Below are 27,861 nucleotides of genomic sequence, written 5' to 3' on the forward strand. Positions count from 1 at the left end.
CCAGCTTTTTCACTGCAGCGGCCCTCAAATTTAGGTTTTGTGAGTCTTTCCATTTTGAGTTCAGTTTCACCTGAGAAGAATCTTTGTGGTGTCTTCTGGGGATTATGAAACTTGGAGCTAAGTAGGGACGGAGCTAACAATCTCACCACTCCCACTTACAGATTTATAATTAACTACTTCACTTTCAGTCCCACGCTTCTCTCCTGCTCACCTATGTCTGGTTTCTGAGGTTCTGAGATCCTGTATATACTTTTTACCGCAGAGAGAGAGGTGGAAGGGTTGGTCACCTATCTTCCCTAGAGTAGAGTGGAGACCTGGGTTTAACCATTTTTCAGACATCTGAATAATCCCTGTGTTTTTAGCCCCCTGGCTTCACTTTGCTTTCCAGGAGCCTTATGTCTCCAAATTCTGTCTTTGGAGGTCTTATGGGACAACAACGGTTCACTTTTCTTTGGATTTTGCCTCCTCAGGTGCATAGGCATTTCTTTTTCTATTCTGTCAAGTCATTTATCGTTCTTCCCTCTGATTTCTGTCTTCATTTAGATTAAGGATTGCAGATATCTTTTAGATTTATTGAATTTTTTTTTTTTAAACCTTCCTTGTTTGACTTTTTACCCCTGTGGTAAATTTGATGGGAGAAAGGATTGAAAAGGTATAATTTTAGCCATAAATCTCACTATCCAATTAAATTAGTTTTAGCCCAGAGTTTTGCCTGGATCTATTATAATCTCTCAAAGGACTGTTTGCTACTCCTGCTAAATGATAACAAGTGTAATTTATAAATTTAATATATTTAGTAAAACGCAATTTTCAGTAATTTTTAAAAATATCACATTAATTTCTTATGTATGTATTTGTGTTTTCTCAATGCTTGAGATAGAGTAAATGTTCCATAAGCATTCAGTAAATCAAGTGAATGAAAGAATGAATTAAGCGACTAACACATTGTTTATGCATGTATATTTATTTATGTTTCACAGTACAAAGCTCCTCTTTAGGTAACAAGAGGGTTTTCTCACTAACCATATCCAGATTTGATTTATTATGATGACATATTTATGGGTTCAGTAGCTAAGAAAAATATGAACTTAATGGTACCAAAGTTTATATCATCTATATTTGTATAACAGGTTGAATTTTTGTTAGTGATGCTTTTCGTAATGTGTCCATGAAAATACTATGACGTGATATTTAGAACCAGTGGATACTCTAGTCAGCTCCCATTTCATTTTGTTCCTTTAGGCTGCAGTTTTATTGCTAATAAAAGTATCATGCAGCAAGCAGAGAAAGGTACCTATTTTGTATTGGGTACATATTTATTCTTACATTACCAACTATTACTGCCTTATTAGGATTTTCCAGAGAAACAGAATATATATGTGTGCTAAATATACCTAATTATACATTAATATATACAGTGTTATTTATTTTAAGGAATTGGCTTATGCGAGTATGGGAGTTGATAAGATCCAAACCTGTAGGACAAGCTGCAGAGGCTCAAAACTTAGGCATGAGTTAATGCTGCAGTCTTGAGGCAGAATTTCCTTTTCTCTGAGAAATCTCAGTTTTTGCTCTTAAGACCTCCAACTGATTAGTCAGGGCCCACCTAAATCATGGAAGGTAACATTCTTTACTTAAAGTCAACTGAGTGTAGATGACAGCTGCATGTACGAATACCTTCACAGCCTCACCTAGGTTAGTGTTTGATTAAATAGGTAATATAGCTAATCAAGTTGCTATGTAAAACTAACCATTACAAACATCAATGGAATACATGTTAAAAGTGTCTAAAAAAGTGTTTATTTGCTTTTCTTAGATTTTATGGACTAAATTAAAATGTAAAAGGCAAAGTAGTATTATGAATAAACTCATATAAAATGCAAGTGTATTCATTTTAAATAACTCTTAATTTCTCAGTGAGGTTTATGATGATTTTTTCTAATACAAAAGTTACAGAGCCATTCAAAAGGCTTCTTTGTTTAGAAATATGGACAACAGATGAACCAGAGGAGAACCAGCTAAGAAAATAGAAATTCACAGTATAGCTTCTCTTAAGTTGAAATGAAGTTAAATAAATTTAAAAAATTAATTCACAGAATATCCATAAAGAAAATTGAGATCAAATGAATGAACTGTAAAGCAAATTTTAATTTAAAAGAAAAGTGGAACAAGGCAGAGCTCAGAAATTATTAGTAAATCTAATAATTGCCCTATAATAAAGATTGGAATGCAATGCAAATATGTAACTAAACAGTACATTGAGTGGATGAGAGATGAAGATGAAGTTCATACTTTTGAGAAAAACAACCGTAGTCTTAGAAAGTAAATGACAAAGATTAGACAGTAAAAATGTCTAACAAATTTACAGGTTATTATCATTAAATAATAATATAGGAGGGGCCGGGCACGGTGGCTCAAGCCTGTAATCCCAGCACTTTGGGAGGCCGAGACGGGCGGATCACGAGGTCAGGAGATCGAGACTATCCTGGCTAACCCGGTGAAACCCTGTCTCTACTGAAAAAAATACAAAAAACTAGCCGGGCGTGATGGTGGGCGCCTGTAGTCCCAGCTACTCGGGAGGCTGAGGCAGGAGAATGGCGTGAACCCAGAAGGCAGAGCTTGCAGTGAGCTGAGATCCGGCCACTGCACTCCAGGCTGGGCGACAGAGCAAGACTCTGTCTCAAATATATATATATATATATATGAGGAACTAGAAGTTGGGAGAAACTGTAGCGCTAGGATTTATACAATTTCTTTGGAGAAAAATATGTAGAAACAATCATCTTGTCTTCAAGTCTTGAATAAGAGTGTCTCAGCGGATTTCCATCCCTGTACTAATGTAGGCCCAATCGCAAAGGATTGGTTCTCACTTCGTGAGTTGAGACCAAGAGTATTCTAGAATTGAATATTAAATATCCAAGGAAACGTATGTTGCCCATCACCAACCAAGTTTAAAGGTAATTCTTTATTTTCTCTTTAAAGGCAATTTTAGTGGCGTCCCCCAAATTCAAACTTAGTTAAGAGGGTTGTTACATTGGGAAATATAGAAAAGCACCACATTATGATTAGCGTTCACCCTGTGAAGGGACTTTTTTGGAAAGAACTTAGTGAAACTACTCAGCAACATACGGAAGTAACCTGTTGCCCTTTCAGAAAAAAATGGAATGGAAATTGTTTTTCACAGGAGCTCGCTTTGGATAGCAAGAAAACATACCCAGCAAGGATAATTCGTGTTCACTCGGGAAGAAATTCTGGGAAGTCTAAACTAAAGTTTGATAAGTACATAACGTTTTCACTTTGGTTTAGTTTGGAACAGAAAAACTTGTAATATAAACCTCCAGGAATATTTCTCATTCTCATGCTCTCAGGTGTTGCCTTCTTATCTATCATTTTAGAGTCAAAAATAACTTTTTTGGAAAATGACATTTTCTAATTTAGCTTGTACTGTTTGGTCTTTTTGGGGGGAGGAAATTCCATTTTCCCAATTGCAAAATAACAAATGCTTCTTTAAAACAATTATCTTTCTCTCTGTCACACACACGCACACAAACACACACACACACGATTAGAGCTATATATACCACAACATAAGCAATGGTAATCTAAAATTTTATAAATCTGTAAAAGATTCTAATTGTTTTTCTTGTCTTATATTTTATAATATTTCTATAAAAACATGCAACTTTTTGTTTTATAAGAAAGCAACACTATAAGTGTTGGTGTCTTTATCTTTCTCTAGGAGAGATTTGTAGATATAATATTTGCCATAAAAATTAATGAAACCTATTTCAGTTTAAAGACTTGAGGATGCCATTGCCAAATTCTAGGTAACTTTAAGCAAATAATGAGTTTTTATTTTAACTTTTGACTATGGAAAACTTAAAACACATGCAAAAATCAACAGAACAGTATAAAATAAAGGTTTCATTTTAATGTTTTAACAGACATGAGAGAATAATATAAAAATTCAAAGTTCATGCAAAAGTAATGAGGCTGACTGAGTTGCCAGTAAATTGTATGTCTATGGGCTTCATGGCACTTAGTATAGAAAGAAAGGTAGACTCCCTGGTTTCAATCTCTCCTCCCATTGAGTTATCAGATAATCTGCCAAATTGCTAATTGTAATTTCATCTTTCTTGATCTGAAATATTTTGGATTTCTTCCTGAAGTAGTTATACATTCCTCAGCCTGGCATTCAAAGTGTCAATTCATTTTCATGGTGCTTCTTTCAGTGAGTCTCCTGTCCAGTCCCCGTGCTCTAATTTAAAATCCTGAGATGCTAGATTTCTTGTTAATTACTGACAATTCTCAAGTTCCCTTCTTATCATTGATCACAGTGTCCTTGCCATCTGGATTATACCCTCTCCTATTCTATCTTAGCTTGTAATTTCTTTTCACTCTTAAGTCTCGTGTTGTGGCCATGCCTTTCATAAAATGTCTTTATCCTCATCCTCAAATTAAATGTGCTATTTTTCCCCTTCTTTGTCTGCCTACTGTAGTTTTAATTGAGGCTTTTATATGATTCCACTTTCTCTTTTCTCTTAGCATATAAATTATACTGTAAAAAACATTTTTAGTTGTTACCCTAGAGTTTGTAATATATATTTACAACTAATACATGTCACTTTCAAATAACACAAATAACTTCATGAGTACTGCAGTTACCTTACATGAAAGTAGTCCTCATTCCTCCCTCCTGTCTCTTAAAACAGTACTGTCATTCATTTCACTTATCTATGAGCTGTAATCATCCAAACTATTGCTACAATTATTATTTTTAATACACTGCTTTCTGTTAGATCAATTAAGAATAAGAAAAATAAAACATTTTATTTTGCCTTCAATTATTCTTCTCCAGCACTTGTCCTTTCTGTGTGTACATCTGAGTTTCCGACCTTTATCATTTTTCTTTTCTCTGAGGAATTTAAAAAAATATTTCTTGCAAGGCAGGTGAACTGGTGACAAATTCCCTGAATTGTTACTCATATTAGTAAGTCTTTATTTCTCCTTTACTTTTGAAGGATGATTTCACTGGATACAGAATTCTAGGTTGGTGGGTTTTTTCCAACTCTTTAAATTTGTCCCTCTATTCTCTTCTTGCTTGCATGGTTTCCAAAGAACAGCTCATTGTAAATCTCGTCCTTTTCCTCTGTTGGTAAGGTGTTTTTACCCCTCTGGCTCAAGTTTTTGCTTTGTCTTTGATTTGATGAAGTCTGATTATGATACTCTTCAATGTAGTTTTTTTTTTTTTTTTTGCATTTATCCTGCTCAGTATTTTGAAGCTGCATTAATTTTGGAAAATTCTCAGTCTGGTTACTGCAAATATTTCTTCGTTTCATGACCACTGTATCCTCCTTCTGGTATACTTGGGATATACATGTTACATCTTTTTCAGTTGTCTCACATTTTTTTTTTTTTTTTTTTTTTTGAGACGAGTCTCGCTCTGTGGCCCAGGCTGGAGTGCAGTGGCCGGATCTCAGCTCACTGCAAGCTCCGCCTCCCGGGTTCACGCCATTCTCCTGCCTCAGCCTCCCAAGTAGCTGGGACTACAGGCGCCCGCCACCTCGCCCGGCTAGTTTTTTTGTATTTTTTAGTAGAGACGGGGTTTCACCGTGTTAGCCAGGATGGTCTCGATCTCCTGACCTTGTGATCCGCCCGTCTCGGCCTCCCAAAGTGCTGGGATTACAGGCTTGAGCCACCGCGCCCGGCCAGTTGTCTCACATTTCTTGGGTATTATATTATGTTCTTTTTTTTTCATTTCTCTTTCTTTTTGGTTTGGGAAGTTTTTAGTTGACATATCTTCAAGCCCATTGATTCTTTCCTCAGCAGTGTCCAGTATAATTAGAAATCCACCAAAGACTTTATTTCTGTTTCTGTGTTTTTAATTTCCTTCTTTCTTTTCTTTTTCTTTCTTTCTCTCTCTCTCTCTTCTTTCTTTCTTTCTTTCGACAGAGTCTCGCTGTGTCACCCAGGCTAGAGTGCAGTGGCATGATCTCACATTAGTCTAACCTCTGCCTCCCAGGTTCAGGCGGTTCTCCTGCCTCAGCCTCTGTAGCACCTGGAACTACAGTCACATGACTCCATGCCCAGCTAATTTTTTGTATTTTTATTAGAGACAGGGTTTCACCGTGTTAGTTAGGATGGTCTCGATCTCCTGACTTCGTGATCCGCCTGCCTCAGCCTCCCAAAGTCCTGGGATTACAGGAGTGAGCCACCATGCCTGGCCTTGTGTTTTCAATTTCTATCATTGCCTTTCAGTTTTCCCCTAGAGTTTCCATTTCTCTGCTTATATCACCCATCTTTCCCTGCATGTTGTCCCCTTTTTCCATTATACTCCTTAGCGTTAGTATTAAATTTTAAGTTCCTGGTCTGATAATTCCCAAATATGTGCTATATCTGAATCTGGCTTTGATGCTTGATTTGACTCTTCAGAGTGTGCTTTTTGCCTTATAATATATGTTGTAGTTTTTTTTTTTTGAAAGCCGGACATGATGTTTCAGGTAAAAGAAACTGATAAATTGTCTTTTTACGTGATTTTTCTGTTTATCTATCTAGAAGTTAGGCTATGTTTATAGTTTACTATAATGGTAGGTGTCAGAGACTACATTGTCATATAGTGCTCTTGCTTTTGTCTGCCTTATTGACTTTAGTCTCTAGAGACTCCTTCTTAGCTACAGTCTTAAATGCCATTCTTTGAGTTGTAATTTCCTGTTATTATACAGTAGCACTGTTGATGTGGTCCTATGGTATGGAGGGGGGATTTCTATAATTTTATGATTAGGTTTCAGTTATTAGTGAGCCTGTGTCTCTAGGCTGTGACCTTCACAAATGTTTCTCAGCTTTTTTGTATGCTTTGGGAGAAACAGAATGGCTAGTGGAGGCTTGAGTTGGGTATTTCCCTTCCTTTATGTGGAAGTACAGAGGAGGTTGGAGCTGAGTATTGCTTTTTCCCTACATAGAATATTAGAGGTGGTTTGGTTGGGTAATTCCCTTCCCCCATGACAGTTAGGCTCTGGTAAAGCACAAGTTGGTTGGGCTGTGCTAAAATAGTTTTCCTTGAGGACAGGCATTTTTAAAGGAGAACAGAATGCTCTGGGTATATTTCAGAATGGTTGCTTCTTCTCTCACCCTGCCAGAAGCACAAGGAAATTTTTCTCATCTTCATCCCGAGAACCTGGATGGGCCCCTGAAAGTAAGACTCAGAAAAGTGTGGGAGGTCCTCCTAACCATGCTCTCCCCACCCTGGGAGTTTTATCTCTTAAATGATTCTACTGTGAGTCCCCAGTTACCCTTGTATTCTTCCAGGTGCTGGCTTCAGCAGTGGTTTTTGCTCCCAGTGAGCTATGACTGTTTGTACTCGCCTACCTGTCTAGTTTTTGGGGTGGTGGTTTGCCTGTGACCTCAATTCTCTGGTGAATCTAAGAAGAGTTGTTGATTTTCACTGCATTCATGTTGATTTCAGTGCTATTTCTTTGTACTGAATCTTCTCTTTAGGCATATACATCATGATTTTGCCTAATCTTTTTTAATTAAAAAAATTGGATGAAAGTATTTTACTTTGCTCATATATTTATACCTCAATCTCTCTATTGTATTGAAGACATTAAAAACAAATATTTACTGCATTGAACAGGCCGTTGATTAAGTTAAACTGTAACCTTAAGAGACATGTCTTAAATAAAATATACAATAGCTGCTATGAATAGTAGCAGGAATTTTAACATTGAAAACTTTTTTTCTCCAGTGAAATTTTATATAGAATTTATTTACTGAATTGCTTCCTTTAGTGCTCACTCATGTACTTTGTTCTGGCAATTATTTTTTATTCATTAATTCATTTATTGAGTGTCTACTATGTGCCAGGAGCCATTCTAGACATTCTAGACATTGATGAAGAAAACAATGAAAGACTGCTGCCTCTGGGAAGGCATATATTTCAGTTTAGGGAAACAAACAATAGAAAATTATCATAATATAAATAAGCAAGTGATATGGAATGATAGAAGGTGAAGGGTGACATGAAATAGAGAAACAGAAAAGGGCAAATGGAAGAGAAGCTTGCAATTTTAAATAGAGCATTTAGAGTAGATCTCACTGCCAAGATGATATTTAAGCAGACTTGAAGAAGAAGAGAAGTTGGCTGTGAACATATCTGGCTGAAGAATGTAACAGGCAGAGGAAACAGCCTGTGCAAAGATCTGACTGACAATGAGGAGGTCTGGGAGACAATGGGGAGTTAGCGTGAGTCAAAGGAGTAGCAGATGAGACCCAGGTGGTGCCAGGGGCCAGGTAAGGACTTTGGTTTTTATACTAAGTGAAAGGAGTGACACTGTAGGCTTATAAACAGAAGACAGATATAATATGTTTAGCATCTAAAAATAATATTTGGCTTCCCTATTGAGATTTGACTGCAGGGATACTGGTTAGAAAGCCATTGCAACAAGCCAGGCAAGAGATAATGTGGCTTAGATCAGGATAGTCCTGATGTAAGAGATGTCAGGTGTTAAAAAAGAGAAAAGCTAAGGATGTCTGTGAGATTTATGGACTGAACTGAAAAAAAAGAGTTTCCAATAGCTGAGTTTGGGAAGACAGCATGTAGCTTAGGTTTTGGGGGAAGATTAGATTTCAGTTTAAGCATGTTAATTTTGAGACATCTATTAGATGTCCAAGTGGAGATCTGAAGTAGACATACAGCATTCAGGAATATGTTTTGGCTAGAGCTATACTTTGGGTAGTCATCAGCATAAAGATGATATTTAAAGACATGAGACCATTTAAGATCAGAGTAGGCGTGAGTGTAGATAGAGGGAAAAAGAGAACCAAGACACCCTAAAAGGTGTGTGTGAGGGGTGGGTGGTGTATAGGGAGAAGAAACCAGCAAAACTGAGAAGAATCACAAGTGAGATAAGAGGAAAATAAGTGAGAAAAATGTATCAAAGAGGAGGGAGTCTAATCTACTTTGTCAAATGCTGCTGAGAGCTTAAGTAAAATAAGATAGGCTAACATTATTTCAGTGGATATAGGCACAAAAGTATTGAAGATAGGTCAGTAATTGAATACAAAAAAATTAAGAGTTTAGATAACATGATCCGTAGACTTTCTCCAGCAGCAATGCCGTCCTCCAATGCATTAAAGCTATTCCTAGCCCACAGCACCCACCATGTACAAAGAAAGATTGGGATCTAGCTTGCATTGAAACTGATGTTCTGAGTTCTCAGGAAGTCCTTGATGGCATCTATTCTACTACTCTCTAGCTGTTCCCTAGACTTGAGGAATCGCATGAGCCTATCTAGAGCTAGCTCTAGGATTCTTAAACCTAGCTCATTTTGAGTCAGACAACCAGAATTTTAGTTTCTAAACTTACCTTGAGGTTCAGAGAAGCCAGTAGGTATAATGTCAAAAGTTAGTGTGTGCTAAACTTTATAAAATAACTTATTAATGTAAGAAGTGCTCTTTCAACCCTGCTTTTTTTTCTAAAAATTAAAAATCTTTACAATTTTGCAGACCTTCAGCCTATAGGCAACCACTGATTTTTTGTTTTTTTACAAGAAGATAATACTTTTTCATTGCTGCATCTTCAGAAACTCTATAATTACACAGGATATATAAATAATATTACATAAATCACACAGGTTTTTCGATGCAGTTAATAATATAAAAAGTAATATATATGTAATGTTTTATAAGAAGATATTCTGTCTTACAAATCTTCCAAATTGTTCATTTTCAAAAGCATGGAAGGAAGAAAAAAATGACAGAAGGGTGGCTGGAGATATTGAAAATCAATGCCATATCATGAAAATGCTGTAACATTTATGTTAGTAAGTTATCAAGAAAATATAGACTATTGTAATACCCTGTTAATATTAACACATAACTTTATTTATTTTTTTTTATTTTTATGTTTTGAGACAGGGTCTCACTCTGTCATCCAAGCTGAAATGCAGTGGGTGTGATCATGGCTCACTGCAACCTTTGCTTCTCAGGTTCAAGTGATCTTCCCACCTCAGTCTCCTGAGTAGCTGGGACATGCCACCAGGTTCAGCTAATTTTTTTCTAATTTTTGTACAGAGACAAGGTCTCACTATATTGCCCAGGCTAGCCTTGAACTCCTGGGCTAAAGCAGTCCTCTCACCTCAGCCTCCCAAAATGCTGGGATTATAGGAATGAGATACAGTTCCTGGCCAATACGTAAGTTTATTCAGGACCATTTATAATGATACTATGTTGGGTAGTATATGAGGAACAGGTAAATAAATGCAGGACAATATTTTAAGCATCTCTGCAGTCTCAAAGGAAGACTCATGAGACAGTGGATGGTTGGAAAAAATACAGATATCCATTAACCCCAGTGACGCATGAGGCAATTAATACATTGCTGAGCACCCACCAGCATACCTAGGGCTCCTGAATGGCTCCTCTGATTGTGACCCACTCTGCACCACTCCTTTGGTAGGTAGGGATAATATAACACCAGTGGAGAAAGAAATAATTTTGACATTGGAAAAATACTGCATCTTGTTATTTATTTTCACGTATTAATCTCAAATAGCTTGTATCTCATGACTTTGCAATATTGTTTCATCTCACAGGATAAGATGTGGTATAAAGAATGTATGTTGCCGGGTGCGGTGGCTCAAGCCTGTAATCCCAGCACTTTGGGAGGCCGAGACGGGCGGATCACGAGGTCAGGAGATTGAGACCATCCTGGCTAACACGGTGAAACCCCGTCTCTACAAAAAATTACAAAAAACTAGACGGGCGAGGTGGTGGGCGCCTGTAGTCCCAGCTACTCGGGAGGCTGAGGCGGGAGAATGGCGTAAACCCAGGAGGCGGAGCTTGCAGTGAGCTGAGATCCGGCCACTGCACTCCAGCCTGGGCGACAGAGCGAGACTCCGTCTCAAAAAAAAAAAAAAAAAAAAAAAGAATGTATGTTTTGGGTCAAAACTTTCTTCTATGATAATTTGATATATAAAGTCTGGCCCTCAAGAATGTGACTTAAAATGACCTAATAATTTATAAACTTTCGTATAAAATTTATGAACACATTTACATACGTATTCACACACATAGCTATATTCATGTATGCTATGAATGATAAAAGTATAAACATAAACACAGGAATATTTAACATGAGAATCAGGAGAGTGATTGTACGTCAGTAGAAGTGAGGTTGTGATTTTGAGGAGGTTCCCTAGAGCTCCAAGGTACTAACTAATGTCCACTTCTTAAACTGAGTATGGGCTTATGAGTGTTGGTTTTATATTCAATCTCTTTCATCTTACAATTTGGAAAAAGGAAAATTACACATAAGAAATGATATGTGATGATCATCTGAGTTCTTTATTTTGTAAAATAAGTTTATTTATGGCATCAGGAGAGTATCTTGCAGCAAACATTTTGAAGTACAAAATACCATAGTGTTTTTTTTTCTTTTCAGTTCGAAAGGATATAGTCCGCATCCTCCCCAGTCTAGATGTCGAAGTCAAAGACATCACTGATTCTTACGATGCTAACTGGTTTCTTCAGTTGTTATCAACAGAAGATCTTTTTGAAATGACCAGTAAAGAGTTCCCCATAGTAACTGAAGTCATAGAAGCACCTCAAGGAAATCACCTGCCCCAAAGCATTTTACAGCCTGGGAAAACAATTGTGATCCACAAAAAGTACCAGGCATCAAGAATCTTAGCTTCAGAAATTAGAAGCAATTTTCCTAAAAGACACTTCTTGATCCCCACTAGCTATAAAGGCAAGTTCAAGCGGCGACCGAGGGAGTTCCCAACGGCCTATGACCTAGAGATCGCTAAGAGTGAAAAGGAGCCTCTTCACGTCGTGGCCACCAAAGCCTTTCATTCCCCTCATAACAAGCTGTCATCTGTATCTGTTGGGGACCAGTTTCTGGTGCATCACTCAGAGACAACTGAAGTCCTCTGTGAGGGAATAAAAAAAGTAGTGAATGTTCTGGCCTGTGAAAAAATCCTCAAAAAGTCCTATGAGGCAGCACTGCTCCCTTTGTACATGGAAGGAGGTTTTGTAGAGGTGATTCATGATAAGAAACAGTACCCGATTTCTGAGCTCTGTAAACAGTTCCGCTTGCCCTTCAATGTGAAGGTGTCTGTCAGGGATCTTTCCATTGAAGAGGATGTGTTGGCTGCCACACCAGGACTGCAGTTGGAGGAAGACATCACAGACTCTTACCTACTCATAAGTGACTTTGCCAACCCCACGGAGTGCTGGGAAATTCCTGTGGGTCGCTTGAATATGACTGTTCAGTTAGTTAGTAATTTCTCTAGGGATGCAGGACCATTTCTAGTCAGGACTCTGGTAGAAGAGATCACTGAAGAGCAGTATTACATGATGCGGAGATACGAAAGCTCAGCCTCACATCCCCCACCTCGCCCTCCCAAACACCCCTCAGTAGAGGAAACAAAGTTAACCCTGCTAACCTTAGCAGAAGAAAGGAAGGTGGACCTGCCCAAGTCTCCCAAGGTAAGGCTATGGTTTTGCAATCTTTCCTCTGGAGTGTGTTCCTTGAGGCAGTTTGTTTCAAGTCTTTTCTGAGTGTGTTTTGCTTACTTTTCTTTCTTTCATGCCATATTTGCAATGAGCTTTTCTGATGTGCAGTAGATGAATGAACATCAACAGTGCGTAAGCTGTTGTGGCGTTTTATATTTTGATGTGGCATGAAGTTTAATACTGAAGTGGAAATAACAGAGATGACATTTGGAAATGATGACCCAAATTGCCTTTTCAGTGGGTTTGGGTAATAAGAATATTTTATAAACTGCCTTGGAAGCAAACCCCTTTAATTTTAGAAGTTCTGTTAATTTTTTTCTAAGTAAAATTTAATACCTCATCCAGGATATTAACATAGAGTAAACTCCCTTCTTATGGGGATGGGGGATTACTGGTAGCATGCATCTATAGCACACGTCTTCATTTTGTTTTATGTGCAGAAAGATGTAAAAATATCTTGGCAGAACAGTGAGTGAGATTGTGAGCATCTGCCCACATTCTGCTTATCTTAGAATCGTAATCTTTAACAGTTCTATTGAAAAACAAAATCAATAAAATTGCAGACAGTATGAAATCATTACAGAATCAACAACTCCATAACCACTCTAAAGATTTTGGAGGGTGATTCAGCTTCATTTCCACTTGAAGTCTTTGCCTCTTGAAAACTGCCTTCTGGCTGCCTGCAAAGCGCTTGCCCTTACACCATGATGTGTAGGTCGTTTATCCAGCCGTGGTTCTTTGGTGTGTGGAAGGAGTGCATTCTGGTCTGGCAGATGTTGTACTTGCAGCTTAGGGAAACAAAGCAATTAGTAAAACAAAGAGATGCTGTGTTCACTCTCTATGCTTAGAAATAATAGCAGCCTTAGGCTTCAAGTATATGGATATGGAAATGCTTTTATTTCTACATCTCAGAGATTGCATTCTGATGATAGCTGGGGAAATCCAGTAAGGATTTCCAAAAGCATCTTTAGAAAAAGATAAAACCAGCAGAAATTTTCTTCCCAGAAAAACAATTTTGAAAGAGTCATTTGATATAATACAATGGTTTCCAAATAATGTTGATTAACGTGTTGCTATTATTTTGAAAGGTATCTTTGGTTTCTCCCATTTAACATAGTTTTATTACTGAACTGAATAATGAGAAATGAAATGTCGTCTTTGCTTTTTAGTGGTAGGCAGAATAATTCCCCCCTCACTCAAATATTTATATACCTAAATTCCCAGAACCTATGAGAACCTATGAATATGTTACTTTGCATGGCAAAAGAGACTTTGCACATGTACTTAAAATTAAGGACATCGAGATGAGGAGAGTATTCTGGATTATCCAGGTGGGTCCAATTTAAACACAAGAGTCCTTACAACAACCTTTCCAAATAAGATCAGGGTTAGAGGGACATGTAACTACGTAAGAATGTTCAGAGATCCAACATTACTGAATTTGAAGATGGAGGAAGGGAATCATGAACGAAGGAACACAGATGGCCTCTAGAAGCCAGAGAAGACAAGGAATCAGATTCTTTCCCAGAGTCTCCAGGAAGGAGTGCAGTTGACAGCACTGGTTTTAGCTAGTGGGACCCACATCAGCTACTAACCTATAGGACTGTAAAATAATAAATTTGTATTATTTAAGCCACTAAGTTAATGATAATTTATTATAGTAACAATAGAAAGATAATACAAGACATCAACTTGAGAAAGAGGAATACTTAAAAACCATAGACAGTAAAATGTATATGCAAGTCACTTCTTGTTTTACTGGAAAAGTGTTTTTGTTTTTTTGTTGTTGTTGTGTTTTTTTTTTTTTCTTCTTTAAATGAATTTATTAGCTCATGTACCCATGGACAACCTAAGGGTGTAGCTAAGCTTCAGGAATAGTTGGAACTGGGATCTTGAAAACGGCCTAAGTTGTTTTTACTTTTCGTTACATATTGGCTTTCTTTTCCCAGGCTAGCTGTCTCAGGTTTTTTTTTTTCCAGCCTACTGCTAAGAGTTCCTGCATCTCACATCTCATTGTTTCATCTCTAGAGAAGAAGATAATCTCTTCGGCTCAAAATTTAAAACCGAAAGGGCCTTGATTGGATTAATGCCATCTCCTGACTCAACCAATTTATTACTTACTCCAACTAGAGGCATGATTGGAGGGTATCTGTTTGTGCTATTATAACATAATACCACAGACTCGGTAATCCATAAAGAACAGACATTTATTGTTTTAGAGTTCTGGAGATTGAAAAGTCCAAGATCAAAATGCCAGGAGGCTCTGTGTCTGGTTCCAAGATGGCCTCTTATTGTTCCATTGACTGGAGAGAAGGAATGTTGTGTTGTCACATAGCAAAAGTGGGGGAACCCTTTCCACAAGCCCTTTCCTTAGCAGCATTAATCCATTAATGAGGGCTCTGCCCACATAATAAAAACACATCTCATTAGGACACACCTTCCAACAATGTTGTGTTAGTGATTAAGTTTCCAGCACGTGAATTTTGGAGGGAATAAAACAATTTAAACCATAGCATTTGGGAGGAGAATGAGGTGTGGTTGCCTCTAGTATCTAGCAATATAGAATTGCAGGATGTGAAGACATGGAGATACAAATAATAAATGTCCACTACCATCAGAAAGAAAGGATTAAGAAAAAATACCAAATCACAAAAAAAGCACTCATAGGAAAAATAAAAGGTTAAAATTTTAAAAAATGGTTCTTTGCCAGACATTAGATGAAAATGATCTAAGTGTTTTATTAAGAGAGAAACTCACGGAACAACATTACGCCTAGACTACTAAACTGAAGTGAATGCAATCTTTGACTAAACCCGTACATGTAGGATTCCAGATACTTAATAATTCCTAACTATTTTTTACTGGTCAGACCCCACATGGATTCTTGGTGTTCCAATTCTGAGTCTCACTCTTGAGACTATTAACTGGAGTTTGTAAAGAGCCGTTAAAGATGTTAAGATGTTCTGGAGCCATTTTCATTTGAGGAATAGTTGAAGACATTGAGTGATAATCTAGAATTGGAAGACTTGATACTAGATGATATTAGTTATTTTATACATTTAAATAGTTGCTTTGTGGCAGAGTGCAGGCTTATATTCCGTTACAACATCTTCAACACTGGTGAAAGTTAAAGGAAGGACAAATTTGGTGTAATATGTTGGAACACGTTTCTTCTCCCAAAAATGTTTACAGCAGAAGATAGAAAATCATGTCAGTGATGTTGTCAGGGAATCCTTGCTCTGGTTGAGAATTTATCAGACAGTTGAGAAGAGTCTACAATTCTTTGTTTATGAATAATTCCTTTAATTCTAATGTGGTAGATAAAACATTATATTTTCTCTGAAATCACTTTAAAATGTCAGAGGATGCTATAATCTACCTGTATTTAGACCTACTGACCTCCTTATTTTCAGCAATTATTTTTCACCATGAAGGCAGGAATCTGTTTAGTACATTGTTTATAGAATGTAAACAGAAGCGCTCTTAGTTTCTCCATAATCTACTCCAAAAACAGTAATATTAGTACTATTTCTTATTCTCACAAAGTCATCCTTTCATATATTCCTTTTATGTTTCTTCTGATATTTACATGAAGCCTGTTCTATCATGTGTGCTTTTAAAGAACATTTTTTATGCTTCATAGGTAGAAAGCAGCCATTGAAAACCAGCCTCTAAGATTATGGATTATATATGGAATATTGCTTTAAATTTGGATAACAAATAGTAAGGATTATTCAGAGTTTAAATATTCAAACTCATTTAGCTCATTAAAATGCTGTTTTACATGCACAGAGAAGAGTCCTAGATGCTTCATTATATGAATTTACTTTTGCCTTCCCAATGGATCATTAACTTTGCTAAATCATTTCTTGCATTGTTAAGTAACAGACAGATGTATGGGCAGTCTAAGAGAAAGAATCTAAAATTCACTCTGCATTAGCCAAATTAACATACAGCAGGTATCTGTTGTTGGTTATGAACACTACAAGCTCATCTAAAATGTTTGAAAATTAAGAATATATGAGGACAGGTTACAGGAACTAGGAGAAATAGAATTATTTTTCAAAGTAAGATTGTCAACAGTTCTCCAGCTTTAGCAATACCTAAAAAGAAAAAAAAAAAAAAGATTGGTGTAGAAACTTTAGAATTATAATTCAGTTTGGGCAGGGACAAGAGTGGGGGGATGGTTACAAACAGGATTACAGCCTATTTCAAGACCTATGAGGTTTTACGTGAAATAATATTATAGTTGTTCTTTAAATGTGCTAGTTAACTGTTTATAAGAATAATGTATGGGATCTAAACAAAAGAGTGGGAATAGGCCAGGGGAATCCTCAACATTTTCTTTAGGTTTTTGACATAATGTGGAAATAATGTCGTTAGGATCTGTGCATCTGAATATTTAATCTGATGGAAACAACATTATAAAATGACTAAATAAATGAACCTGGGCCTGAAATTGTATTCTAAATAGAAATGTTGTCAGGTAGATTCTCCTTCCTTGAAGGTTGGTTTCTATGTTAGAAGTGGTTTCAGATAGTTTAGAAGAACATGTACTCACTGGGGTTTTGCCTGTCATGGATATATATAGCTATGACTTCTGAGTGCCACATAGGAGAAATGCAACTTCTGTATTCTGATGAAAGGGCCTATAACCAGACAGAAAAACAAACCTTTGGTTGAAAGATGAGATATTCCATGTCTTCAGAGACTGCAGCTGGGACCAGAAATCTTGTATTTCACTAACTCTATTTGGCCTTTTAATGCCCAAGTGTCCACTTTGCTGCCTGAATTTTTAGATTTCTGTCCGACAAGAACACCCATAGGAGACATTAAGGCAAAGAGCAAGGGAGGCAGTAATGGCAAGGTACTGTGAAATGAGCAGAAAAATATCCTGCACTAGAATTAGAGTGAGGGCTGGAAAAGGCAGAAGGAAAGCAATGGTTCCTGGGGAGTGCAGAGAGAACACTTCAGCAGCTGCTGCTGGTGCTAAATTGTCACTTCTGATCTGGTGTGACAGTTACAGTGGCTGAAATGTGTTAGAGAAACCCACATTACTGGACTAAATCTAGATCATTAGAGAGCAGTATTATACCCCCTTGTTTGTTATCAACAGAGTTTGGTCACAAACGATGTGACTTGTTTTTGTTTTTGTTAACCTGATGTAGTATAAATACATTAAGAGTGTTTGAATTTGTAGCTGACACTGAGCTTCTGAACACTCCCACCTTTCTACTCACGGTAGGTCCTTTTCATATAACATAGAAGCTGTAATTCTGATTTCCCTCTGAATAGGGAAGATTACTATTATAGCATTTTTCAAAGACCTAACAAAATGAAGATGGAATATGGACATATTTAAATATTGGGTTTTTGAATCTGAAAATAGGAAAAATAAAGGAAGCTTTTGAACTTCCTTTAAAAAATTGACAAATTTTGACTGTGAGATACAATTTTAGCTTTTTTTTTTTTTTTTTTTTTTTTAAGTCTCACTCTGTTGCCCAGGCTGGAGTGCAATGCTATGATCTTGGCTCACTGCAACATTTGCCTCCCTGGTGTAAACAATTCTCTGCCTCAGCCTCCCAAGTAGCTGGGATTACAGGTACCTGCCACCATGTCCAGGTAATTTTTGTAATTTTAGTAGAGATGGGGGTTTCACCATCTTGGCCAGGCGGGTCTTGAACTCTTGACCTTGTGATCTGCCCACCTGGGCCTTCCAAAGTGCTGGGATTACAGGCATGAGCCACTGCACCTAGCCAATTGTAGCATTTTTTTTAGTAGCTATTTGGGCTTTCCTTAAGGCGAGACATGTACAGATAATAAATCATGATTTTTGAGTTGCCTGAGGTCTGTTGTCTAGTAAATGACATGGACTATAAACAGACAACGAAGGATGTAAAAAAGATGGGAGAAGAGGGCAAAGGATGAATAAAGGAAGTGCTGGGTTGAAAGTTAGCCAAAATTGAGTTATAGCTGAAACCTCGAAGGTACAAATCTGTGCCCAATGGCATATGCAGAATATTTATAAGCTCTTTTTATGCTTCTGGAATGGGAGAGGAGTGATCTGAATTTGAGTTTTGCTCTGGTCATGACATGTAGTGTGTTGACACTTCCATCTGGATAGCTGAATTGGTATAATTGAGTTTTAAATGAAAAAGAATTGGTTAAACTAAAATATTTGCAAATATCACCTGATTTTAGGGAAATTTCAAGAAACAGTAAACAAGTCATCAGATTAATAATAAAATACTGATTTTCTCTGGATAATTTATGGCTAAAGAACATGATTTTCATTATGGCATGATTGAAGTACACTTCCAATGGGAAATATTTGAATAAACTAAAATTTTTGCCCTCTCTGAACTTTCTAACAACTGAAAATGTTCTCATCTGGGGGGCAATGATGAAAAACATTAGTTGATACTGTTCCCCACTCCTTACCTATAGTGTCAGGAACAAAAATGCCACCAAATATGTGATGTCATATTTTCAGTGTTACTGAATGTTACTTTTTTAGCAGGAAAAAAATTTGAATTTATAAAATTTATTTATTTTCTCAATAGATTAGCTAAAGACTTGAGCAAAATTTGGACTAAATTACTTTGCATTAGATTTCTGACCTTTCAGAAAATTAGAATAGTTTTCACTTACTTAAGTGCCCACTACATAGAAATTCCTTTTTGAAATGGTAGCAATAACAGAAAAAATGATCAGTTCATTACATAGTATGTATTAAGTGAGGGCATTTGAATTGCCAACTTCCTATAATCTCTATAGAAATTCTAGTGACTGTAATCACTAAGTTGAGCGTGGGCTCACTAGATATTTATGTTCCTTTCTTTGAGCTTATTACCTTCAGTTTTTCTTTTAAAAAAAATCAAAAGAGCAGTTGAAGAAAAGTAGAGGAGATAAGTTCCAGTTGGCTATGCAGTTTTGAAACAGATTTATCTGAATTTTCCATTACTATATTTGTCAGTTGTGGATTTATTTTAGAATAAAAGCCTTGCCTAAAAATAAATTGATAAGACATAAGCTATATATTTGAGCAAATAAGTTTTGCTACAACTCCCCAGTTTCTTGCAAGCTAACCATTACTTTTAATCTTTGGTGATGTTTTCACTGATATCAGACCTACATCAACAAATATATTTTAGGTTTGCTTCCCAAACCAAATTTTGCTGGATAAATATTAGGACAGAAAATGAGCACAAGATGGCTGTGAAAGAATACATAAAAATAGGCTTCCAAAAATCAGTATTTTTTCCAAATTTTGAAAAGTAAACATAAGAAGAAAAAGATTTGTCTTAGAAATAGAAGAGAGTGGAAAGTGAAAATGAACTTTAAGAGACCAGAGGGCCCATAGATACTCTAAAAATTCATAGACAAAGAAAAGATTCGTGCATGCATTATTTAAGGAAGAACTCTCAGCAAACATTTTATAGCCCTAAACTTTTTCATGTACTTTGTCCAGAATCTAACTTCAATATAATCATGATGTCTTAGAAACTTTCTAAGCAATACTTAATTAAGATACACTTCTAATAGGACAAGTTGCTTTTAGCCTCTTTGTAAGAGGCTAAAATATCTCCAATGCTCTCATTTGAGATATTTACCATAAGCCAATTACACAGACGATTTTAGATCTGATGAGAACAAAATAAGAGGGAATTCTGTAAAATCAGAAGGAGATTGACTACAAAATTAGACAAACAAGAATCAAATTGTACATTAAAGACCACAAGAAATGTATAATAAATCCACTGTTATTTATGAAGGCACACACAAAATCAAAAAGGACTGATTATAAAATTATGAAGTCACACAATATATAAAAGGAATAAATATTTGTTATTTTAGTGTAACTGAAAAGATACAAATATTATTCCGACTTGTGAGTTTATGCTCATTCAGATCACTAAACTTTACATACCATTCGTCCTTAATAAAAATTTGTTGTTGCTATCAAATGCTTTTAAAAAATGTAATTAATGTCTTAAAAGTGTGCAATTACCAGTTGTGAAATAGGATAAAACACAAAGTTATGTAAGATGTGTTTTCTCAATTGTTATCCAAGGCTGAGAACTAGCCTATCCAAGCTATCGTTTTCTTCATTGGTTCTGATTTCGGCTTTTCTCCTGAGGTAAAATCATTTCTGTATTTTCCATTCGTACTAGACTCCGCTCCAACCAAATTCTCACAAGGTTGTCAGACATCCTGTGTTCAATAATAAAATATCCGAAGGTCTGTGATCCAGACTGATCTCAATCTTCTGCAATAAAAACACCAGCTGCTCATTACTGAGCTGGCACTATACCAGGTGCTTACATGTATTAATCTCTTATTTAATCTTCCACATTCCTCCATGGATGGATGCTGTGATTATCTCTATTTTGCAAATAAGGTAATTTAGGCTGAGGAGTATATAAGGTGTGTCATGGTTACCAATGATACTCAGGTTGCCAGATTTTATGGTCAATCCTCAGTCCTCATATTATATGAATACTAGGTGGTATGTGGCACAGTTGAACACTACCTACTTTTTAAAATCCTTTCATAGAATTCTGGAATATTATGCCTTCCTGATTTTTTTATACTGCAGTGGTTGTATTTTTCTCTCGTCTTTTTTGGTGGCTCTTGTCCAATCTCCGTTAACTCTTAATGTTCAAGTGCCTTTGAGCTCAGTCTTTGGTCTCTTTTCTACCTATGCCTACTTTTAAAATTCCTATCCACACTCACAAATTTCTTATTTTATGCATATAAAATGGCTGTCAGTAGAATTATTTATGTATATGGATTCATTAAGGAAAGCAACCAGAAATGGTGTCATATTTTTCTGTTAAAATCTGCTTAAATATGTGTAAATGTCATTTTTTTAAGGAGAGTTCAGCCCCTGGGGGATGCTAGCTGTATCACTATGTCTGTTCTGTAGCAGTTACAGTTTTCAACTATACCTTTGGAAGAGATCAAAGGTCAGGGAAAATGATCAGGTAAGGAAAGAGACTTCCTACTGACATGCTATTTTTTTGAATGTAGGCTTATCATGCTTAGGACTTTTCTTTCCTGATTCAGTGATGAGAAGAAAGTTGAGAATATCTTGAACTCTCTAAGAGACATTACAATTTTAGCTGATGAACTTTGGCATCACAAAAACTCTTTAGTAACAATTCAGGATTTAGCTGAAATAACCTTCAGGAAGTAGAACTAAGAATAGAAGTAGAACTTAGGACTATTAATTTGAATACCATATTGAGTAGGTGATAATATAAGATCCAGAGAGAATATGAAGTCTTCTCTTCATTAAGGTAGACAGGGATGTATAACAGGAAAAAATTAATAAAGGGTTAATGTGTTCAGGAGCACAGAATAATGAACACTTTCATAATAAGCAAAGAAAAATATAGAAAATTTTTATTTTACTGCAATTACAGGGTTCTAGTTTTACATCCAGTGATGGTGGTTACATAGAGGAAAACTAGAACTATGTAATTACAGTAAAAGACTGAGGTAGTGAGTACAGACAGAAAGCAGATCAGTGTTTTCCTGGAGAGATAAGTAGGCATAACACTGCTTACTTAACGACAAACAGACATGAGGAATGTTTTTTGGGTGATGAAAAGGTTTTAAAACTGTATTATGATAATGGTTGCACAGATCTATAGATGTATTAAAATCATTTCATTGTACACTTAAAATCATCAATCATACCTGAATGCAGCTATTAAAATACTCTAATTATAGCACAGATAATCAATTCAAACAGAGGCAGAGAGACAAGTTAGGAAACTAAAACAATAAGATAAGAGAGAGGATGCCTGCCTCTGAATGGAAGACCCATATTCAAGAACATTTTAGCATACGGTAGGTGTAGGATGTATGGTTGATAAATTGTAGAAAATAAAAAGGTATGACATAAGGAAAGTATCCAGATTTCTAACATAAGCATCAGAATGGCTGGTGGTGAAATTGATTAAAACACATTCAGAAAATTTATTAAAATAAAAAACAGAGAACATAGGTAGAAGAATAGCGTATTATTTAGGGTTCTCTAGAGGGACAGAACATTTCCCTTTCCACAATGCACAGTTACCCAGGTTAAAGGCTAGAGGTCTCCTTGGGGAAGGATGGGAGAAAGATTCACTGCATAAATTGTCAGTAATGTAGTAGGGTCCTTCCTCAAGAGGTCCTGCCTCCCTTTCATTCAAGGGGTTCTGGCTCTGTAAACCGGCTCAAGTCTGGAAATTTATTGAGGGGCTGTGATTCTCCATTTTTTATAATTCAAGTTAGTCTTTTGCTCATTCGACCTGTAGGTTTTCTGTTTGTATAATTTAAGTAGGAATGCAGTAGGCTTCCTATCAATTTCACTTCTAGGAACACTGTGATTAGCCATGCCAGTGCTCTACACAAGTCTGACTATTCTGATTGTCTCTTTGCCTCTGCTGTCCATTATGCTAGCTACACTCACCTTTCCTTTGATGATTGAGTGGTGCCACTTGGCCCCTACCACCTCAGGATCCAATTATTCCCACTATATTTAAATTTTGTGGTTAAGTGACTGTGGTTCCCCCATTAGATCTGACATATAGAGAAGAACAATTACAGGGCTCTTCAAATATGCAGGTGCTGCCCTCATAAATCTGTTTTGCAAGGCATTGGTCAAGGGTATATCTTCTGGACTTTCCCAGCTGGGATGAGTAGTTCTCAAGTGACCAATCTGCTCCACCATCCCATTCTCCCTAGGCCTTTTGATTCTTTCCTTTACATTAAACCAAGGGAGATCAGGCATTTCCAACTTGCTCACAGTGGGCTATCTTTTAATCTATATTTCAGCTAACCAAGCAAATAAACTATTAGAACCTTTTCTTAACTCCCCGAGCTGGAACATTAAATGCAGAGTTCCTACTTAGTGGGCCCAAATCAACAAATTATGCCTGATCCAACACTATGTCCTTCCACCATTATCCCACACGCTTAATATCCATTGCCATGCCTGTTCTCCAGATTGCTGTTTATATAAATTAGAGAGCTCAAGCACTTCTTTTCAAGTGTAGTGCACCTCCTCATGGGTCACACTCTCAACCTCACCTCTAGGGTCCACTGGTAATTTAGTCTTGTTATAGGTCTGGAAGCAAACGGAGGTGTTGAGCGTGGCTTCTGAGGAGAATCAACATTATCTTGCCTGGCAATTGCCTCAGGGGAGGGCATCACTGTTGCCTCAGGCAGTGCAGGGTTTGTCTTCTTAGACAAAGGTGGAAAGGCTGATGGCAGCATGGATGGAGGAGGGGATATTGTCACTACTGAGGATGGGGAAGCTATTTCTCCTGGCAAAAAAGCAAAAAAGACCCATGAGAGTTTACAAACTCAGTGTCTCCAGCTTTTTCAGGGTCCTCCCACTTGTCCTTATTCCAAGTTGCAGGGTCCCATTCTTTTCCAATCAATGCCCTCACTTTAACAGTAGACTCCTGGCAAGGCTGTGCATGTACCTTTCATTGCAGGTCAGCCACTCACATGATAAGATCTTGTGTCTGGTTTTCCACAATTTCAGCTCTTTCTGTACAGGAGACTCAGGGCAATCCTAGCAGATTTGAGGCTTTGCATCTACTTCTGAGGCCAGGAGATAGAATCTTAGATTTCATTAGTCACTTCGCCCACTGAACTTAGGAGCAACCAAGGAGCTTCATTATATTCTCCACATATGGTCAAAGGTTCCTTGGTTCTCCACATATGGTCAAAGGTATTATGCACAGAGTCACTAAACTCTTTGCCTCTCATGAGTGTGTATCAGGAACGTCAAATGCATTTATTTTGCATAACTCTCTAAACAGTTCATGCCAAGGACTATCACTGTTCTCCACACTATTAGAAGTAGAGTCCTTAGCATTTTTGGATCTAATCATATTATGCAGTCAATTCCAGAAACCCCAAAACCAATGGAAGAACTCCATCCTTAATATTCTGTTCCTCTTCCCCTAGAACCGCTCCTGGTACCAAAATCTGTATTAGCCAGAGTTCTTTATAGGGACAGAACTAATGGAATATAGTCCCACAATAGGCCATCTTCAGGCTGAGGAGCAAGGAGAGCCAGTCCAATTCCAAAACTGAAGAACCTGGAGTCTGATGTTCAAAGGGCAGGAAGTATCCAGCACAGGAGAAAGATGTAGGCTCAGAGGCTAGGTCAGTCTCCCCTTTCCCATTTTTCTGCCTCCTTGTATTCTGCTGCACTCTAAGCTGATTAGATTGTGCCACCTAGATTAAGGGTGTGTCTGCCTTTCCCAGCCCACTGACTCAAATGTTAATCTCCTTTGGCAGCACCCTCACAGACACACCCCAAATCAACACTTTGTATCCTTCAATCCAATTAAGTTAACACTCAGTATTAACCATCACAGATGGTTTTACAGAAGCAAGGTTACAGTTTAGTTTAGTTTGAAATTTCTGAGCTGAGATGCCTAGTATGATGTTTACCATGGGCCTGTACTTTAGGAAAGAAATCTAAGCTAAGGATGATGATTCAAGTGTCAACAGATAAGTGATAAATAATGTTCTTTGAGAAGGTGAGATGAAGCTAGAGTGGGTGGCCCATGAGAGAAGAAGATGGAATTTTTTTTCTGAGAAAGTCCAAAATATAAGGAACAAAGGAAATATACTAAAAAATTTAAAAGGTAAGAACCAGAGGGCTTTATTAGCTGAGTGCTAACAATGAATCAGTCACTATCCTGTTTTCTATATGTATCAACTCATTTAGTCCTCATACAAAACTAGTGAAATTAATTCCATAATTATTATTATCCCAATTTTTACAGGTGAGACAAAGCTCATCAACAACGTATAACTTTCCAAGATCACATGCAATGTACCATTGCTTTTCAGATATAAATAATGAACAACATTTTAAGGGACTCAGTACTATGAAGAAGATTTGTGACTTTAGAATGAAAATTCAAGTCATGGCTAATTGATGCTTTTTTTCCCCTAATAAAAATTATAGACATCATTATGACTAAATTGGTCACTTAAGATTTCATGGATCTATAACTTGTCAAAGAAAAATTTTCTGAAATACATCGTCCTCAATTAGCTCCTTCTTCCAGAATTGACTTGTTATCATGGTATGGGTAAAGGACGGTGGAGAATCACAATCTACTAATAACGCACAAATGTGAGATCTCTATCTCTATCAATTGCACTTATTTAATTGGCCAGAGAAATTCAGAGTCCATGTCTGTGCTCGAGTGTGAAAGTGTAACCTTCCCTTAAGCCTGAAAGTAGAGGGAAACTGGGTACTATTGAACAATATAAGAACTATTACACAGTCCAAAAACAAGAAAAAAAAAAAAAAAAAGAAAGAAAGAAAAAGAAAACAAAAATCAAACAAACGAAAAAGATTAACAATGGGATGGTAATCTTCCTTCTCTTATTTCTTATCTTTGCAAATGCCACCACCATCTATTGACTTGCCTAAACCAAATATTTAGGAACAGTGTTTCCTTTTTTGTTCCTGTTTCCATTTGTCAATCATCAAATCCTGTAGATTCCATTTCTTTGATCTCTCTTGAATATATATACCTACTTATTTCAGATCTTCATGATTTCTTGTCTGAATGTTTGAGACCATCTCTTAACTAGTCTTTTTGTTTTTGATCACCACTCTTAAATTTATTATCCACATTACAGACAATTTGATCATTCTAAAAAGAAAATCTTACCATGTATCTCTCTTGATGAGAACCTGTTGTGGCTTTCTTTTCAATAGTTTATCATCCATCTATTATTTATTTCTCAAGCTTTTCTGTCTCCATACCTTGCCTCAAGTTTATACATTTAGTATTTGGCTATATTAAACATTTGCAGCCTGCAAATACTTTATTCTCTTCTGAGTCCTTAATTTTTCAATTGAAATTTTGTTACTTCTTTAAACAACCATTTATTGGGGGCTCACTAACATTTAAGTAGCTAAATCATTCTCATTCAATTCTTTCCATATCCCTATGAGTGTTATTAATATTCCCAAGACATGAACACTGAAGCTCAGAGAGTAATTATGAATCTTACTTTAAATGTGTGATTTTAGTTCATAAAAGATCTGAGGAAAGAGAACTACTACTCAGAGTGCGAGCTAGAATTCGAGACCATCCTTTATTTAGACCACTCTTTGTTGTTACTTGTTCTAGAAAATTTCCCAGGTGCTCATCTGCCTCTCAACCCACGGCTTGCAAGTCTGATTTTGGTGTTCTTAATGTGGGTTTTCATTCCAGGCCTTACAAATTACTACCATAGCTCTTACTATAAAATGTTATAGTGGGCTATTCAAAACAGTCACACATTGCTTAACGATGGGAATACCTCAGAGATATGCATCTTTAGGTGTTATTTGAACATTAAAGAATGTAGTGTACTTACAAAAACCTCAATAGTATAACCTGCACTACACCTAGGCTATAGGGCATAGCGTGTGGCTTATAGGCTACAAACCTGTACAGCATGTTCCTATACTGAATAGTGTTACATGGTACAATTATAGGCAATTGTAACACAATAGTAGTGCCTGTGTATCTAAAAATAGAAAACATACAGTAAAAATACACACCTGTATAGGGCACTTATCATGAATGGAGCTTGCAGGACTGGAATTTGCTCTGAGTGAGTCAGTGAGTGAGTGGTGAGTGAAAGTGAAGGCCTAGGACATTACTGTATGCTACTGAAGACTTTATAAATACTATACTCTTAGCCTACACTCAATTTATAAAAAACTTGTTCTTTCTTCAATAATAACTTGACCTTTGTTTACTGTAACATATTTACTTTATAAACTTTTTAATTTTTTAAACTTTTTGATGTTTTGATAACACTTAGCTTAAAACAAACCCTTGCACAGATATAAATAAAAATAATTTTTCTTTTTTTAATTCTATAAACTTTTTTCTATTTTAAGGTTGTTTATTAATTTTTTGCTTTTTAAGCTAAAACTAACATACAAACACACACACATTAGCCTAAGCCTACACAGGGTCAAGATCATCAATATCACTGTCTTCCACCTCCATGTCTTGTCCCACTGGAAGGTCTTCAGGGGCAAAATCACCATGATGCTGTCTCCTGTGATAACAATGCCTTCCTCTGGAACACATTCTCAAGGACCTGCCTGAGGCTGTTTTACAGTTAACTTTTTTTTTTCAATAAGTAGAAGTACACTTAAATGTGATTAAAAAGTATAGTAGAGTAAATACATAAACCAATAATGGTCATTTATTATCATGATCAAATATTATACATACTTGTATGTGCTATACTTCTATATGACTGGCAGTACAGTAGGTTAGTTTACACCAGCATTACTACAAAACAGTA

The 27,861-nt window shown here is 36.6% G+C and overlaps 1 protein-coding gene across 4 annotated transcripts in view; it reads left to right on the top strand.

Annotated features, from left to right (window-relative positions):
- THEMIS (thymocyte selection associated) overlaps positions 1–27,861 on the top strand; it is a 203,236-nt gene that overhangs the window by 81,253 nt on the left and 94,122 nt on the right. For 3 of the 4 annotated variants that reach the window (XM_033235525.1, XM_033235526.1, XM_033235523.1), the window contains exon 4: positions 11,441–12,489. In XM_033235525.1, coding sequence (XP_033091416.1) covers positions 11,441–12,489 — 1,049 coding nt within the window. Of the gene's footprint in view, positions 1–11,440; positions 12,490–14,495; positions 16,642–27,861 lie in introns of those variants that run through there. The other variant, XM_033235524.1, reaches the window with a different exon arrangement.

Source organism: Trachypithecus francoisi, unplaced genomic scaffold, assembly GCF_009764315.1.
Source record: "Trachypithecus francoisi isolate TF-2019V2 unplaced genomic scaffold, Tfra_2.0 Lachesis_group15, whole genome shotgun sequence".
Lineage (NCBI taxonomy): Eukaryota > Metazoa > Chordata > Mammalia > Primates > Cercopithecidae > Trachypithecus > Trachypithecus francoisi.